Raw genomic sequence first — 19,404 nt, forward strand, 5'->3', positions numbered from 1 at the left:
CAAGCAGTATAGCTAGCACGGAGCATAGCTCAATTTGCACTTAAATAACGTGGAAAAGTGCAGTTTGCATATGTGCCAGGGAAAAAACCACGACATCAAGATGACACTGGTGGAAAATTTAAAAATACAAGTGGCTGGTGGCATGAAATTTAAAAATCGAAAATGGCACCGGCAGAAAATGTAAAACTATACAAAATGGTGGTGGTGGAAAATTTATTAAACGCAAGATAGCACTGGAGTGATATTTTAAATTTTTTTTTTACAATCCATTAAAATGAAACAGCTTATCTCAGTGCAGTATTTTTACCAGACATTAAAACAAAACAAAATGGCCTTTGTGGGAAAAATTTTTAAAAACAGTTTATAGCATCCAGAGAAATGAAACCGCCAATCGTAGTGCAGTATTTTTCTCGGACTTTAAAGGAGACGAAGATTGCACTGGTGAGAGAGTTTTTAAAAATAATTTCAGCTTTCATGCAAATGAACCAGCCAATCACAGCACAGTATTGTACCTCACATTTAAAAGTAACAGCCACAGTATCCAATTGTCACAGCATGACAGTAGTGACACAAAGAAAATGAAGTAAGCTGCACTGGAATTGTACACACACACACACACACACACACACACACACACAATAGCCTTTTCCCTCATGGCATTGCCCACATTAGTGTTCACCACATATATTTGACACACCACCTCCTCCCCCTCCTGGGATCTGTCTCCTGCTCACCCTTATTCCTATCTCCTCCTTCCCTTCTTTCTGACTGATCATCTCCTTCATCCCCAATCTCACTCTCTCTCCATATCCTTCTCCCATCTCTGACCATCACTAACTTGTATCTCCCTCTCACCATCTCCTCCTTGCCCCCATCTCTGCCTCCTCCCTGCCAATCTCTTTCTTCCCACCTCTCTGGCCATTTCCCCCTCCCCTCTGTCCATGTCATCCTCTCACCGAATTTGTCCATATCCTCCACTCTCTCTCTGTCATCCTCTCTGTCCATTTTCTCCTCCACATCACTGTATCTATCACTCCTTCCACCTCTCTCTGTGTCCATCTCGTTTTGCCCTCTCTCCCTACAACTGCTCCTCCACAGCTCACCTTATTTGTCTTCTCCTGCCCCTTGTCCCTATCCATCTCTTCCTACAACCTTCTCTGTCCTCCCATCCTTTCCCCTTCTTCCTGTCTGTTCCCTTCAGGCCCCTCTCCCTTTCTATCCCTTCCTCTACCCATCAGCCTTCTCATAGCTGTAGCCTCTACCTAACAGGTCGATGAATCAGATCGATACTACTCCCACAATATGCCTGCCATGCAGGGCAGCCTACTGTCAGAGGCTTGAAAACTTTTCCTACTGACATGTAGGGTGGCATACAAAGCACCTACTGTGCAGGGCAGCTTATAAGACTGGGGTTGGAAAATTGCGTCGTGCCCTTACATATAGGCTGCCCTGCAAAGGAGGTCTATAAAGCCAACATATGCTATTCTACATCTACTTCTACATAGATACTCTGCAAGCCACCATACGGCTCGTGGCAGAGGGTACCCTGCACCACTGCTAGTCATTTCCTTTCCTGTTCCACTCACAAATAGAGCTAAGGAAAAAGACTATCTATGTGCCTCCATCATAATTTGTCGTATCTTATCTCCATGCTCCTTACAAACATTGTATGTAGGTGGCAGTAGAATCGTTCGCCAGTCAGCATAAAATAACGTCAGTTCTCTAAATTTTCTTAATAATGTTCCTAAAAAAGATCGTCTCCTTTCCGCAGGGTTTATCATTTGAGTTCCTAAAGCATCTCCCAATCTGAATTGCTTCGATGTCTTCTTTCAATCCGACCTATTACCGATCTCAAACATTCCATCAATACTCAAGAATAGGTCACTCCAGTGTCCTACATCGGGTCTCTGTTACAGATGAACCACACTTTCCTAAAATTCTCCCAATAAACCGAAGTCGACAATTCGTCTTCAAAACCACAGTTCTCACATGCTCGTACTATTTGATATCGCTTTGCAACGTTATGCCCAGATATTTAAATGGCGTGACTGTGTCAAGCCGGACACTACTGATGCTGTATCCAAACACTACGGGTTTGTTTTTCCTAATCCTCCGCATTTAGAGCTATCAGCCATTCATCACACCATTTAGAATTTTTGTCTAAGGAATCTTGTATCCTCTTACAGTCACTAAACATCGACACCTCACTGTACACCACAGCATCGTCAGCAAACAACAGCAGATTGCTGGCCACCCTGTCGGTTAAATAATTTACATGAGCCGGCTGGGGTGGCTGAGCGGTTCTAGGCGCTACAGTTTGAAACCGCGCGACCGCTACGGTCGCGGGTTCGAATACTGCCTCGGGCATGGATGTGTGTGATGTCCTTAGGTTAGTTAGGTATAAATAGTTCTAAGTTCTAGCGGACTGATGACCTCAGAAGTTACGTCCCATAGTGCTCAGAGCCATTTGAACCAGCCAATTTACATGTATAGAGAACAACTGCGGTCCTATCACACTTCCGTGTAGCACATCTGACAATACACTTGTGTCTGATGAACACTCGGGGTCGAGTACAACGTACTGTGCTCTATAACTTAAAAGCTTTCGAGTCACTGACCTATTCCACACGCTCGTACCTTGGTTAACAGCCTGCACCGCACCGTGTCAAATGATTTCCGGAAATGTGGAAATGCTTGTTGCCCTTCATCCATATTTCGCAGTACATCATGTGAGAAAATGGCAAGCTGAGTTTCGCGGGAGCGATGCTTTCTAAAACAATGCTGATTCGTGCACAGAAGCTTCTCATCCCCAAGAAAATTTATTATATTCGGAATGAGGGTATGTTGAAAGATTCTGCAGCAAACCGAAATTAGGGATACTGGTCTGTAATTTTCTAGGTCCGCTCTATGTAAAATCCAACTGGGAATCCGTCGGGATCTGGTGACTTATTTGCTTTCAAATCTTTCAGTTGTTTCTCTACGCCAGGAATGCTTATTACTACGTCGTCCATACGGGAGTCTATCCGATGATCAAATGACAGTACGTTTGTACGATTCTCCTGTGTGACCGGTTTCTTTAACCTGAAATTTAAAGCTTCGCCTTTCGTTTTGCTGTCCTCAACTGCCACACCACACTCGTCAACAAGGGACTGTATGGAAGCCTTAGACCCGCTAAGGGATTTTAAATGGGACTAGAATTTTCTCGGGTTCTCTGCAAGATCTTTTGCTTAGGTGTGACGATAGTAGTTGTTGTATACTTCACGCGTAGCTCTTTTCACAGGCGCACGAATCTCTGCTAGCCTTTGATTGTAGTCATTTGTGCGGTCCCTTTTGAACCGAGAGAGCAACAGCATCTGCTTCTTCAGCATCATCCGAATTTTGTTATTAAACCGTGATGGGTTTTTTGCATCCTTAATCCACTTACTAGGCACATAACTCTCCAGACTATGGTTTACAATCTCCATAAACTTTGCCCGTAATTCCTCTATGTCCATATTACTGGAACTAAATGATGCCAACTCACTGCCTAAGTGTGATGCTAACAAATGTTTATCTGCGCCTAGCCTTCTTGACTGATTTATTAACTTTCGTAACCATAGTTGCTATAATGACAGCATGGTCGCTAATCTGCGTTTCTATACTGACATTGTCGATAAGGTCTGGTTTATTTGTAGCTACGAGTTCTAAGATATTTCCATTGCGTATGGGCTGTAGAACTAGCTGCTCAAGACAGATTTTAGAAATCGTGTTCAAAAGTGCTTTGCACGATGGTCTGTCTGTATCTCCACCTCATGGAATGAATCCATAGACATCCCAGTCTATACTCCGTAGGTTTAAGTCGCCTCTAACTAGTATTGCATGGTCTGGGTATTGATACGCTATTGACCGATGACTTCCCTTGAATAACTAGTACTGTCACAGAGGAATAGGATGGTCGGTAAAAAATCGTACAAATAACTTTGTTTCATATACACCTGTTACACGCAACCAGATAACTTCACTCTCACATTCAACTTCGACCTCACTTGAGGCAGTATTTTTGATGCGAAAGTAAACAATCCCCCTTCTATGGTCTCTAGTCTGTGTCTCCGATATACAAGTATGTTCTACAACTCGCGAAATATCTCAGAGCTTTCCACTTCAAGTTTCAGTTAGCTCACGGTCTCAAGAATCATTTGAGCACAAGAACTTTCCTGTAGGGCAGTAAATTCGGGAACTTTGTAACGAATAGTTCGACAACTTACTGATAAAATTTTGGCAGTCGAAGTGTCTTTACTCTAAACGTGGTCTGGCTACTCTCGTTGCATATCGACTGGCGAGTTTTCACCAGAGTACCTCAAACTACCTTCTAGCCTAAAAAACCTTCATGTGCACTCCACAAATACCCTGCTACCCGAGTAGCTGCTTCCTTTGTGTAGTGCATGCGACCTATCAAGGAGAGTCCTACAAATCCCCACCTGATAACGCAGGCCTGGAAATCTGCAGCCAAGACCGTAGCACAGTCGACAGGCCTTTGGTTGAGACCCTCCACTCAGCTTCAAACCAAAGGACCCCAATTATCTCTGAGAATAAGGCTGCAAATTACGAGCTCTGTTGGCACTCCATGTGTGAGACCAATAGTCTTCACCACTTCCGCCAGCCGCCTTTATGAATTGGGAATGGCGTTCAGAACCCATGCAAGAGGTGTCGTTGGTGCCGACATGAGCCACAATTGCAGACGGCTGCACCCTGTACACTCGATAGTCGTAGGTCGGGTCGCTTCCACATCTCGGATGAGACCCCTGGCACACGTATATAGTTAACATTGGCTTTCTTTCCAGCCCTGAACGGTACCTGTCCTAGGGGCTCCATAACACGTCTATTGTTGGAGCTCTCAATAACTCGTAAACCTGTTCCCCTGTGTGCCTGTTCGGATCCTGCTGAAACAGCTGCCACATGTCCACTCACAGGGTGAATGGGCAGGGACAGATGGCCAGGCTCCACATCAGCCCTCCATCTTGAGCAAGGTGAACGTGTTACCGCCCACCTCTCACCCTGTTGTGAAGGCAGATCCATTGCATCGAGTACTCTAGGAGGTGCCTCAGCAGCAGAACTCCTGGGCAGAACAAGTGACACGGGATCACTCCATGTGATGGGCCAGATTCTTGACCACCTCCACACCCTGAGGCAGCAGCCTAAAGGTGACTGACCGTAGCCAAATGCGCATTCAGATGCTCGCAAACTGCGGCCGGCTCCTCCTGTGTCCACACAAAGTATGCATACATCCTATCGATCTAGCAAGTCTGACTGAAGAAGTAAACTATAAAAGCAGATATAATCCTAGATATGCAACTTGCTGCCCTCTTGATGTGTCATCAATGGGCGCTGATGCTTTAATGTGCCATGTAGCTGCATGTTCAGAACAAATGAAAATCGCGCTATAGACTGAATGAATGTACACTTACAAAAAAACGCGATATTAAACCTCTTAACAGAAAACATGCACGAAATTTAGGAAATATACTACGATGAAAACGCAGGGAAAGAAAAATATTTGACATGTCGCTCTGTAGAAGTGTGTGAGCCGAGAACGGGTGCCTGACACAGTGGGTCTGTGGTGCACGGCAGCCTACATACCAGGGGTCAGGAAATCATCTTTTTGCCCATTTATAAATCCCATAGTGCTGATACTTGTAAGATCTGCTTTTTTCTGCCAAGCTTGGTTGCATTCGATTCAGGGGTTTTGGGAGGAGATCCCAGACATATACACATACACTCTTTAGGATAAACCATTTGTTACTGTTTGTCTCTATATTTGTCATCACATAAAGCTGTTCTTACTGTTTTGATAAAAATACTTAGATCTTTATGGCAGCTACTTATGCATGGAAAACAAGTTTTCCTCCATTGACGTACGAGTATTTCAAACTTCATCATTCGTGTTACCAAGAAATAACTACGCAAAATAAACGTGTAATTTTACAAGTTACCTATTAACACAAAATGTAAACTAACAGCATTATACAAAGGTTACATAACAGTCCTAGTTTGATGTTGGTGGTACACACAGTACGCTATTCTCTCTCGTCTGATAGGTTTACTCAGTACTCAGTCGCAATGGAATTTGCTGCATCTATATGATTTCGTTTCTTCTTCATTTATGGACATTGCTTACAACGAACACACCATCTTGCCTGATGGAACATCATCACATAACATACACTTGATCTGGTAATAAATTTACGTGATCTTATAGCCACGAGATCCAGTAGCTGACAGCCAGTGCACATACACACTGTGAGCTTCTGGTGTTGGAATGCTATTTAAGATTCAGTAGCGGACACCTACTTTCAGATTTGGGAACATATTGTTTCGAGTCTCGATCCATATTTGTTTGGAACTGTCAACAACCTCTTCTTGCCTGCTTAGCATATTATTTTGTGTCAGTTTTCCAACTGTAGCTCGACGTGGGAAAAGAAAACGAAAAGAAGATTCTCCAGTACGAAGAAAATCAAACGCTTTAAGCTTGGGAAGCTGTAAAACGTGAGATTCCCACAGTAAGAGCTAGAAAACTGTACAAAGTTCCCAGAATAACTCTGATGTACAAGAGTTTTGGAAAACAAATGGTTCCCTTCTATATACTGGGTGAAGAATGTGAAACTCAGTTAGGTAATTCTTTTGCAGGCGCGTTTTTGTAACAATTCAGTGAATTTAATCTTATTGTATAGAATTAGCATTGATACACTCAGAAAATTGTTAGGACTACAGAAGAATCAAGACAGGAACTGGACAAAGAGGAGAAATGAAGATTTATATAGAAACACAGAAACAATCACAGACACAATAACGCAGAGGAGATCGAATTTTTTCGCCTATATTCACAGAATGAATTAAAATAGCCTAACAAAGAAAATGTTCACCTCAATTTCCAGAATAAAAAACTCCATGGGGAAGAGATAAGATGGGATTTGAGAAGACTTAGCGTCAGAGAAGACATCATACAGGAAAAGGATAATTGTAGGCTACTGATCAATATTGCGAAATTTCCCATGCAACAATAAAATCACAACCGAGGTGAGCAATGTCAAATGAATAGAGGCAGGCCATCAGCCAATGCATGAAGAAGTTCTGGGAAAATAAGGAGAACAAGATTCTACCATAGTTTCAGGTCTTAGCGCGTGAGGACTGTGGTAGGAAGGCGAATGTCGACTTCGGTTTATTGTGGTTCATCTGTAAAGGATATCGCATATAGGATGCTAGTGCGACACAAAGAGTACTGTTCGAGTGCTTGGGACCGGTACCAGGTCGGATTAAAGGACGACATCGAAGCAATTCTGAGGCGGGCTGCTAGATTTGTTACTGGTAGGTTCTAATAAAACGCAAGTGTTGTGGACATGCTTCAGGAACTCAAATGGGAAGGCGACAGTCTTTTCTAGGAACACTATTGAGAAAATTTATAGAACCGGCGTTTGAAGGTGACTGCAGAACGGTTCTACTACCACCAACATACAGTGCACGTAAGGACCACGAAGATGAGATACGAGAAACGGTGGCTCATAACGAGGCATGTAGACAGTCGCTTTTCCCTCGCTCTGTTTGCGCGTGGAACAGGAAGGGAAATGTATTGATAAGGGCTACCCACCACCACGCGCCGTACGGTGGATTGCAGGGTTTAACGTGGCTACTTTTGTTTCTAAATTCTACTATATAAACCATGCGCGACTATTGTTAGCTCCGTTGTCCTGTTTTCTGCGCTCTGAAGTCTATATATCAGCGGCGTGCGATGTAGCGTGCATTTCCGTGTGATATGCTACGGAAGGGATCAGGGCGCTTTTGCCAAACTGCAAGAAAATTGACTATAGTTAATTTATACGGGACAGACTTTTGCCACAAGGTCACGGACTACGAATATATGAGGAATTGTGTGCGCGAGGAAAAGTAGCGTTCAGTAGTAAATTCTATTACATGCCGAATAAACGGCAGCAGGATCTGTGGACTATACGAAGGGACGTTAAATTTAATACAACAACGGAACTGGACACTTAGCTTTGTGGAAGTAAAAGCGTACGAAGTTTGAGTGACTGTATCGAAGCATAGTAATGGACCATAGTCCTTGCTATAATATCTTTGAATGACGAACTGTAAAAATCACGAACGTTTTACTTGCCGTAATAGCTGAGAGTAATTGTAGGATCAACTCTCATTTTCCCTATATACAAAACGCTATCATTCATGAACATTTAATTATTATCAAATGTTGTTAATAAAAAACTAAAGTGATTTCAACAATAGCGTGTTTATTAGTAAATAATAAGTAACATGCAAAGACTTTATTAACTATCTTGTCTTCGGTAACGCAGCAACAAATGAAGAGTCATCAACTGAGCAAAAAGTTAGCATTAATTATTAGTACAAAAAAACCTAAATTTAGTCGCCTTTACAGCGGAGATGTTTGTGGCTGCTCCATCTGAGGTATAGATATAACGAACAGTCGGGCATATGCAGTAGATAACAACATCGATATCTTCCGCCAGAGAAGTCGATGACAGCAGATCGACGGAGGGCGGCTACATCTGTCATCTATCAGTGTGGTAAGAGTTACTACTGTCGAAGATCATTTTTGAGAACACCAACGCCATACCAGATTGCAGCAGTCTAACAAGTCGGCAGTTGCAGAATATTACCTGCCACAATTACATGGAATGGACTGTAACCACCCGAAGGTTCTGGCACAGGCGTCCAAATTCTGAGACTGTGTCACTAAGGAATCTACTGAAATTCGAGTAAGGGAACAGCTGACGATCGGAGCTGAAGAATCACACATCACATGCAGTTTGCACTGATTTATTGTGTGAAAATAAAAACAAGTGACACGTCAATTGCATTTTATTTCATCTGGAAATTCGTTCGTTTTAACAGAAGGGTAATTGTTAATCGGACAAATTATATTGTCAACAGAAAAATCAATTTGATAGTCTTGAGGTAATCTGTGTAAAATGATACTACACACACTTAGTGGTTTTTATTGAAAGAGATAAGCATATAACATAATAAAACAATTGAATTTACTGATGAGGCTGCAGAATTTGACACAAACTTGTGTGTGTGTGTGTGTGTGTGTGTGTGTGTGTGTGCGCCCTTATATAAGTTTTTATAAATAATATAATACTTTTAAAATAGCGCCAATTTATGCATTTCAGGTGAATCTTACAAAAATTTTTGATATGGAAATACCGTAGTATTACGATAAATAATTGGTTACATCTGGATATTGAGGTTACATACTGACTGGTCGTTTAATTTCAATGTCTAGTAAAATACTGTACTGTGATTGGCTGTTTCATTTTAATGAATGCTAAAAAATTTCGCACCAGGGCCATTTTTGTTTCATTCTAGTGTTTGATAAAAATACTACACTTTGATTGACTGTTTAATTTTAAAGGACGCTAAAATACTTTTTTTTTAATTTCCCACCAGTGCCCACTGGGATTTTTAAATTTCCTGGCACCTCCATTTTGTAGTTTTAAACTTTCCCCTAACGTCCTCTGGATTGCCCCTTTTCGTCATTTAAGTGCTAAGTGATCTGGAGGCCCCATAACTACGTTACTTCTATAGATCATACGATCTCACTAAATAAGACTTTTGAAAACCCTGTTACACATTAAATTCCAATCGAGTTTGAAATAATCTTATTTAGTGGCCCATTAAAGTCAGTGTTATTTGCCCACGATAGTTAATAGTGACTTGAAAGGAGTCAATAGCCATCAGCATCACTCACTTTCTGTCGATTAGAGTGCTCGTATAGTAGAATAAGCGAGTAGCTATTAACCCCCACCTTCTATTACAGGCCGCCGAGGTTACTTCTAAAATAAGTAAAGCGAAATTGTAAGAGGTCCGAGCAGATGTAATTTCGATGTATTGCTCACGCGCTGCCTGCGATATGTAAGGTATAAGAGAATCTCAGACCGGAGAGCAGTGTTGACTGCAGTAGGAACTGTGTAGCTGTAGCAGTAAGTTGTTGCTAGCGAGCAGTCTAGTCTGGTGTATCGTGTTGGCTGGGCCGGTCGTGGTGCAGCGATGCCGGAGCCTGAGCATTATTGTATAAGGTAAAAAGCAGCCTCGCGCATATGTAGTATTGTTATCTCAAGTCCCATGTAACTGTTTTAAAAATCTCCTAATAATAATCTTTCTCATAAAAAATAACTTTTAACAACCATTCATTTCAATTTAAAGAATTTACTAATTTCTCCAATCCATGATCATCCCGATTATTGCAAAAGAAAAATCAGTTGTTTCCTTTCATAAATGACAAATCTATCGGCCAGCATTGCACAGGGCTGTGCCAAAAAAAATTATTGTAAGAGCAGATATACAGGGTGTTACAAAAAGGTACGGCCAAATTTTCAGGAAACGTTCCTCACACACAAAGAAAGAAAATATGTTATGTGGACATGGGTCCGGAAACGCTTACTTTCCATGTTAAAGCTCATTTTATTACTTCTCTTCAAATCACATTAATCATGGAATGGAAACACACAGCAACAGAACGTACCAGCGTGACTTCAAACACTTTGTTACAGGAAATGTTCAAAATGTCCTCCGTTAGCGAGGATACATGCATCCGCCCTCCGTCGCATGATGGAATCCCTGATGCGCTGATGCAGCCCAGGAGAAAGGCGTATTGTATCACAGCCGTCCACAATACGAACACGAAGAGTCCCTACATTGCGTAGACAAGAGCTTTCAAATGCCCCCATAATTGAAAGTCAAGAGGGTTGAGGTCAGGAGAGCGTGGAGGCCATGGAATTGGTCCGCCTCTACCAATCCATCGGTCACCGAATCTGTTGTTGAGAAGCGTACGAGCACTTCGACTGAAATGTGCATGAGCTCCATCGTGCATGAACCACATGTTGTGTCGTACTTGTAAAGGCCCATGTTCTAGCAGCACAGGTAGAGTATCCTGTATCAAATCATCGCGGTGAATCGAGGAAGTACAGTACATACTGACGAAACTAAAATGAGCTCTAACATGGAAATTAAGCGTTTCCGGACACATGTCCACATAACATCTTTTCTTTATTTGTGTCTGAGGAATCTTTCCTGAAAGTTTGGCCGTACCTTTTTGTAACATCCTGTATATGCGTTATCCGGCAACTTCATTGATCAATTATTGAAAAGTTATAAGTGAGCGACAATTTAATTGAGAGGTTAGTTACATTGTATTATTACCAGGTTACTGAATTTATTTTTTGTTGGGACGTTACACTGTATGTGAACGACATAATTATAATTTTTACCGTTGAGAAGTTAAGGAGTTTTTCTGTTTTGAGGTTACACTAAATGAGGATATTATTTATATTATTTATTTTATTTTGTGGGGAGGTTACAAAATGCGAACTGTGTATTTACAGATGTCTCACAGACGGGCTATACACAAAATTAAATTTCGATTGCAATTAAGGTTGCACTTAATCTTTTAGTGTCTGACGTTTGCTGCTGCTTAGAGATTCTTACCTGGTAACTGTCTGTACATGTCGTGCAAGAGTTCCCCAATGGACTTTTGCCCCAGGGCGACGGGCCGAAAGTTCCCAAAGGGGAACGCCGGTTCCACGTAGGGTACGCCCTTCGTCTCCCAGTAGCGATAGCTGCGCTGGAACCACAGGTAGGCTGCCAGCACCACCGCTGACAAGACGACCACCAGCTCGGCGATCCACGAGTCGAGGAAAATGGCCATCGTGAGGCTGCAAACAGAAACACCGTGACTTTTCCACAGAATGAGAACCAGAGTGTCATACATTAAATCTAGGTAACATGACAGTCTCTTTACTATCACTTGTCTTTTACGAGAAAATGAGGTGCGTAACAACGAAAGCAAGGAGGACATGAGAGGTAGACAAGAAGAAGCAAAGAGCATTCATCATCAAAACGAAGTCTACTGGTATCAAAGAAAGGATTTTAGGAAAACGATACTGAGAATGTAAACTATTTCTGGAGTGTGGCATTGTGTGTGCTGATGCAGGAGGATACTTGAAGCTAGAGGCAGCCATATGTACAACAAATAACTGAGAATATACGTTGTTAATGTCAGTCTGAGATGAAGAGGTTGACACAGAAAAGTAAACTGTAGTACTGAAAAACTAGAAACTAAGCTCCACCCTGAACAGGCCATGAAGGGTCAAGGGTCGCTGTGTCATCCGCAGCTCATAGGCATCATCATTGGATGCGGATATGGAGGGGCACGTGGTCAGCACACCGCTCTCCCGGCCGTGTGTCAGTTTCCGAGACCGGAGCCGCTACTTCTCAATGAAGTAGCTCCTCAGTTTGCCTCACAAGGGCTGAGTGCACCCCGAAGAAATTGTAGTAGGCCACAAATATCAGTCAGAAGACTTATGAAGGCAGAGAATTTTGAAAAAAGTTTCTGTAAAAAGAAACACTAATTAACATTCGTAGCTATAAAACTCGAGACAAGAAAAAGACGAATGGAAGGCTATTTTTGGAGCAAAGCTCTGTGTTGGTCTGTAACGTGGACAATGAGGAAGACACAGATGAAACGGTTAGAAGCCTTTCAAACGTGATGTAACTGAAGACAAGGATAGGTGAATTTAGGAAATAAGATGTCCTGTGATGATTCAAAGGCGTAAAGTGCGCAAAAAACACCACGAATCAAATAGAATTGTTGCGCTTATATCACGGTATTAGTCGCAGTTGAATATTTTTTTAAAATGAACACACCGCTACTTGACTGTCGTATTTTTTTATTTTAGTACAACCCAAGTTTCGGCCTTTTATGCTATTTTCAAGTATTTGCTAAAAGCAAAAGTTGCGTACAATAAGACCACGTAAAATTTCGAAAGATGTAAAATGTCTTAAACAATGAATGTAAAATGGTGTATAATTACGAAATATGTACTTGCATCTTATGTGTTTAACGTATGTTGCTGGACACTTGCATGTTGTCAAGCTCAAAGTTGGCCACAAATTAAGAAAAATATTGGCTCCCCACGTCAGATGCAAAATCACCATCTTTTAGCAGATCAGTAAATAATCGTGGGAGCACGTCATATTTAGTGAAAACAGGCTTACGTTGGTAAATAAAGGTTGAACACATGTCCTTAAAACGTACTGATGGTGAAATCAGAGTATGAGTAATAGAACAACTGAACACTAAAACGACGAAGTGTCATAGATATATGAATATTAATGTTGAATATCTTCAGACTATTTAACATTATCTTTGGCGTGGCACTGCGCATCATCATCTTTCCACTAAACATGTATACGTCAGATCATCAACAGCTGTAAGTGAACCTACATTAATTTGGATGAGGGACTGAAGTCTAAAAGGAACAAAACGAAATGAGATCCCCCTCCCCCCATCCATCACCTCAACCTTCTCCCACCTCTTCACTCTCTTATTTTGATTCTTCCTGCTTCAGTATTTAATCAAATATGAATTCATATTCCTACTATCCCTTTATTCAGCCCCTCTCTCTATCCCCTAGATATACCCATCTGTAAGTCTCCTTTTCCCACTTCTTCATCTTGCTATTGTCCTTTGACGCTGCTGCCCCCCTCTTACTGTATCCTGTATTTGACTCGAAACCCATCTCTCTCTCGTAATTACACTGTTTACTTTCTTACTTTTCTTGATTTTATAAGTCTTGGCTTAACAATGTATATTCCTGTATCTCCCCCATCCCTCTTCAGCCAACATCCATTTACCCTTCTCTCTCCCATCTCTGTGATTTTATCTCCTATTGTTAATTTTCGTGTTTTGTATTATCAGTGGCACCTACTATATTCTCATTTGTGATTCACTGTGTTCGAATTTTATTTCGTTTCGTTCCTTTTAGACTTTAGTTCCTCATCCAACTTAATGTAGGTTCACTTTCAATTGTTGACGATCTGACGTATACATGGTTAGTGGAAAGATGATGATGCACAGCGCCACGCTAAAGATAATTGTATATAGTCTGAAGTTACTTAACAGTAATATATCTATGACACTTTGTCGTTTTAGTATTCAGTTGTTCTATTACTCGTACTCTCTGATTTCACCATCATTACGTTTTAAGGGCATGTGTTCATCTTTTATTTACCAACGTAAGCCTGTTTTTACTAATTATAACGTTCTCCCATGATTATGTACTGATCTTTAAAAGAATATGATTTTACATCTGGAATTTTTGGGGAGCCAATATTTTTCTTAATTTATGGCCAACTTTGAGCTTAACATATTAAGTGTCCAGCAATATATGTTAAAGACATAAAATGTTAAATATATATTTCGTAATTATGAACCAATTTACATTCATTATTTAAGACATTTTACATCTTTCGAAATTTTACACGGTGTTATTATATGGAATTTTTGCGTTTAGAAAATACGGAAAATGGCATAAAAAGACAAAACCTGGGTTGTATTTCAATAAACATTAAAACAGTCAAATGGCGGTGTGTTATTTTTAAAAAAATACTATATGACTGCAAAAGAAAGGAATGAATAGGCTCTGATATGAGTACACATTGCTTCACAGAAAACGGAAAACTCCCATAAGACATGGTCCAATGCCAGTTTAACTTCATACACATAAACACCATCGGTGGGTATGTAAATGATTAGAGTTGTAATTCTCTGTGACAGGTAGAATGGGTACCAGAATGCATCAGTACTGTTAGTGTCTGGTGTTGTTGCCAGGCTTGGTGGGTTATCAAGGAGTGTGAAAAGCGTCAGATATTGAGTAGTCACTGTGAAGGACACAAGATATGCCACGTACTCATGTGAGACAGGGTTATCAGCACCTGACAGAATTTGAATGGAGCCTGATTGTGGGTCTCCATTTGGCTGGACAGTTGAATCGTGCAATGTCCAAAAAATTGGTGGGCCTTTCATAAGTAACAGTGGCCCGATGTTGGACTGCATGGAAAGGCAAGGGCAGACATACACACCTTCAAGATTTCGGTCGACCACTATCGAGCATCGCAAGGGATAACCGCTGTATTGTCCACTAAGCACACGATGACGTCTTCACATTTTCGCCTGCCATCCGAAAACAAGTACTGGATCTCTTGCAAAATTCTGTGTCATCCCACACCATAGGTAGGAGCCTAGCAGTAGCCAGACTAGCGAATTACTATCCCGTGCAAGGCTGATGCAACACCACAGCACAAACATCTACATCTATATGGGTACTCTGCAAATCACATTTAAGTGCCTGGCAGAGGGTTCATGAACCACCTTCACAATTCTCTATTATTTCAATCTCGTATAGCGTGCAGAAAAAGCGAATACCTATATCTTTCTCTTTGAGCTCCGATTTCCCTTATTTTATCATGGTGATCGTTTCTCCCTATATAGGTCGGTGTCAACAAAATGTTTTTGCATTCAGAAGAGAAAGTTGGTGTTTGGAGTATCGTGAGAAGTTTCCTCCGCAACGAAAAACGCCTTTGTTTTAATGATGTCCATCCCAAATCCTGTATCATTTCAGTGACACTCTCTCCCGATAATACAAAACGTTCTGCCCTTCTTTGAACTTTTTCGATCTACTCTTATCTGGTAAGGATCCCACACCGCGCAGCAGTATTCTAAAACAGGACGGACAAGCGTAGTGCAGGCAGTCTCCTTAGTAGATCTGTTACATTTCCTAAGTATCCTGCCAATAAAACACAGTCTTTGGTTAGCCTTCCCCACAACATATTCTACGTGTTCCATCAAATTTAAGTTGTTCGTAATCGTTATTCCTAGGTATATGGTTGAATTTATGGCCTTTAGATTTGACTGATTTATCGTGTAACCGAAGTTTAGTGGATTCCTTTTAGCACTCACGTGGATGACCTCACACTTTTCGTTATTTTGGGCCAATTGCCACTTTTCGCACCATTCAGATATCTTTTCTAAATCGTTTTGCAATTTGTTTTCATCTTCTGATGACTTTACTAGTCGATAAACTACAGCGTCGTCTGCAAACAACCTAAGACGGCTGTTCAGAGTGTCTCCCAAATCGTTTATGTAGATAAAGAACAGCAAAAGGCCTATAACACTACCTTGGGGAACGCCAGAAATCACTTCTGTTTTATTCGATGACTTTCCACCAATTACTATGAACTGCGACCTCTTTGACAGGAAATCACATATCGAGTCACATAAGTGAGACGATATTCCATAAGCACACAGTTTCACTACAAGCCGCTTGTGTGGTACAGTGTCAAAAGCCTTCTGAAAATCAAGAAACACGGAATCAATTTGAGATCCCTTGTCAATAGCACTCACACTTCGTGTGAGTAAAAAGCTAGTTGCGTTCCACAAGAACGATGTTTTCTAAATCCGTGTTGATTGTGTGTCAATAGACTGTTCTCTTTGAGGTAATTCATAATGTTCGAACACCATATATGCTCCACCGAGCGATGTGGCGCAATGGTTAGCACACTGGACTCGCATTCGGGAGGACGACGGTTCACTCCCGTCTCCGGCCATCCTGATTTAGGTTTTCCGTGATTTCCCTAAATCGCTTCAGGCAAATGCCGGGATGGTTCCTTTGAAAGGGCACGGCCGATTTCCTTCCCCATCCTTCCCTCACCCGAGTTTGCGCTCCGTCTCTAATGACCTCGTTGTCGACGGGACGTTAAACACTACTCTCCTCCTCTCTCCTCCATATATGCTCCAAAATCTTGCTGCATATCGACGTTACTGATATGGGTCTGTAATTTAGTGGATTACTCCTAATGCCTTTCTTGAATATTGGTGTAACCTGTGCAGCTTTCCAGTCTTTGGGTACGGATCTTTCGTCGAGCGATTGTATCTGATTGTTAAGTATGCAGCTATTGCGTCTACATACTCCGAAAGGAACCTAATTGGTAAACACTCTGGACCAGAAGACATGCTTTTATTAATTGACTTAAGTTGCTTCAATACTCACAGGATATCTACTACCACGTTACCCATGTTGCAGATGTTCTTGATTCGAATTCTGGAATATTTACTTCGTTTTATTTTGTGAAGGTATTTCGGAAGGCTGTGATTAATAACTGTGCTTTGGCAGCACTTTTTTCGCTAGTATTTCCAATAATATCGCGCAAAGAAGGCATTAATTGTGTCTTGTCGCTAGCGTACTTCACATACGATCAGAATTTCTTTGGATTTTCTGCCAGGTTTCGAGACAAAGTTTCATTGTGCTAACTATTATAACCATCTCGCATTGAAGTCAGCGCTAATTTCGAGCTTCTGTAATAGATGGCCAATCTTGGGGTTTTGCGTCTGTTTAAATTTGGCATGTTTGTTTCGTTGTTTCTGTAACAGTGTTCTGACCTGTTTTGTGTACCAAGCAGTGTCAGCTCCGTCGTTTGTTAATTTATTTGGTATAAATCTCTCGATTGCTGCCGATACTATTTCTTTGAATCCAAGCCACATCTGATCTACATTTATATTGTTAATTTGGAAGGAGTGGCGATTGTCTCTCAGGAAGGCGCCAAGTGAATTTTTATCGGCTTTTGTGAGTGGGTGTATTTTTCGTTCATTTTTGGAGTGTATTTGAAGTGATGTCATCAGCAGGAAGCGTGGACTGCCGTTGAATGGCCCCGCACTGTGTTCAGCGAAGAACCGCTGCTGCCCTAGCAGAGGTCCCGTTCTTCCATTGCTTTGAAGAGGCACAGCAGTTTTACTCCTGAAGTCCTTGTGTGGGGAGCCCCATGTGTGACTTCAGATCCCGGCTGCAAGTGATTGAGGGAACACAATAGTAAATCTCCGGTATCTTGCCTCCTCGCATGTTACCTCTCACGTGACAGTACCGCGGCGTCGTTTTTCATCAGGACAACGTTCACCCACATACGGTACATGCCTCTACGAACTGTCTGCATGCTGTTGAGGTTCCCTCGCGGTCAGCAAGATCCCCAGAACTGTCACTGATGGAACACGTGTAGAATCAGTTCAGCCGCAGTTCTAGTACCCAGAACACATAGGACCAGTTACAACAGCTGTGGGACTAATTGTCTCTGGAGAGGGTACGCCGGCTTTATTACAGTCTTCCCAAGCGAACCAGTTGACGTATCCAGGACAGAGATGGTGCAATGCCGTATCGATTTGTGGGCTCATACTGCCAAGTTCTTCGTAAATTTGACTCAGTTTTGTAATCACAGAACTAGCGCCATATATCCTCTCAACATGTGAAGTTTCTGCTCCTCTCTTTGGTGCTTCATTACTCTTGTCAGGCAGTGTATAAGGCAGATCGGTGGTGTTGTGCGATGTACTGAAAAAAAGAGGGCAGCTCACTAGCAACAGGAGTACAAAGCTGTAGCAAACTGCTTCTAGGGCCGATGACGAAAACAACAGTCTTTATCATTCAACTCGGCTGTTCCTCCTACTTTTGAGCCGTGTCACACTTCTCCTCTAAAGGAAGGGAAGAAAATAGTGATGTAGTCTTATGAAACTAAACTAACGAAACTCCGTCCGAATAGGCGTCGGAAGGCCCAACGGTACCGACCGACAGCCGTGTCGTCTCAGGGTACGGAGGGGCATAGGTCAGCACACGCTCTCCCACGTTTTCTCAGTCAATCAGCTCTTCAATTGGCCTCACAAGGAGACGGCCACCCATACAAATGCTAGCCAAGCCAGGTGGCGTTGAACTTCGGTGATCCGGCGGGAACCGGTGCTACCACTGTGGCATGCCCGTTGCCAGTGTAGTCTTACACTACTAGCCATTAAAATTGTTACACCACGAAGATGATGTGCTACAGACGCGAATAACCGACAGGAAGAAGATGCTGCGATACGCAAATGATTAACTTTTCAGAGCATTCACACAAGGTTGGCGCCAGTGGCGACACCTACAACGTGCTGATGTGAGGAAAGTTTCGAACCGATTTCTCATATACAAACAGCAGTTGACCGGCGTTGCCTGGTGAAACGTCGTTGTGATGCCTCGTGTAAGGAGGAAAAATGCGAACCATCACGATTCCGACTTTGATACAGGTCGAATTGTAGCCTATCGCGATTGCGGTTTATCGTATCGCGACATTGCTGCTCGCGTTGGTCGAGATCCAATGACTGTTAGCAGAATAAGTAATCGGTGGGTTCAGGAGGGTAATACGGAACGCCCGTGCTGGATCTCAACGGCCTCGTATCACAAGCAGTCGAGATGACAGGCATCTTATCCGCATGGCTGTAGCGGATCGTGCAGCCACGTCTCGATCCCTGAGTCAACAGATGGGGACGTTTGCATGACAACAACCATCTGCACGAACAGTTCGACGGCGTTTGCAGCAGCATGGACTACCAGCTCCGAGACCATGGCTGCGGTTCCCCTTGACGCTGCATCACAGACAGGAGCGCCTGCGATGGTGTACTCAACGACGAACCTGGGTGTACGAATGGCAAAACGTCATTTTTTCGGATGAATCCTGTTGTGTACATAGCTCCGCGTAGTCAGCGCG

The 19,404-nt window shown here is 42.3% G+C and overlaps 1 protein-coding gene across 1 annotated transcript in view; it reads right to left on the reverse strand.

Annotated features, from left to right (window-relative positions):
• LOC124798210 (cytochrome P450 6k1-like) overlaps positions 1-19,404 on the reverse strand; it is a 164,715-nt gene that overhangs the window by 99,598 nt on the left and 45,713 nt on the right. The window contains exon 2 of the mRNA XM_047261513.1: positions 11,494-11,720. Within this exon, the coding sequence (XP_047117469.1) occupies positions 11,494-11,713 (220 nt within the window). The 5' untranslated portion in view covers positions 11,714-11,720. The remainder of the gene's footprint in view (positions 1-11,493; positions 11,721-19,404) is intronic.

Source organism: Schistocerca piceifrons, chromosome 5, assembly GCF_021461385.2.
Source record: "Schistocerca piceifrons isolate TAMUIC-IGC-003096 chromosome 5, iqSchPice1.1, whole genome shotgun sequence".
In the NCBI taxonomy this organism is placed as follows: domain Eukaryota; kingdom Metazoa; phylum Arthropoda; class Insecta; order Orthoptera; family Acrididae; genus Schistocerca; species Schistocerca piceifrons.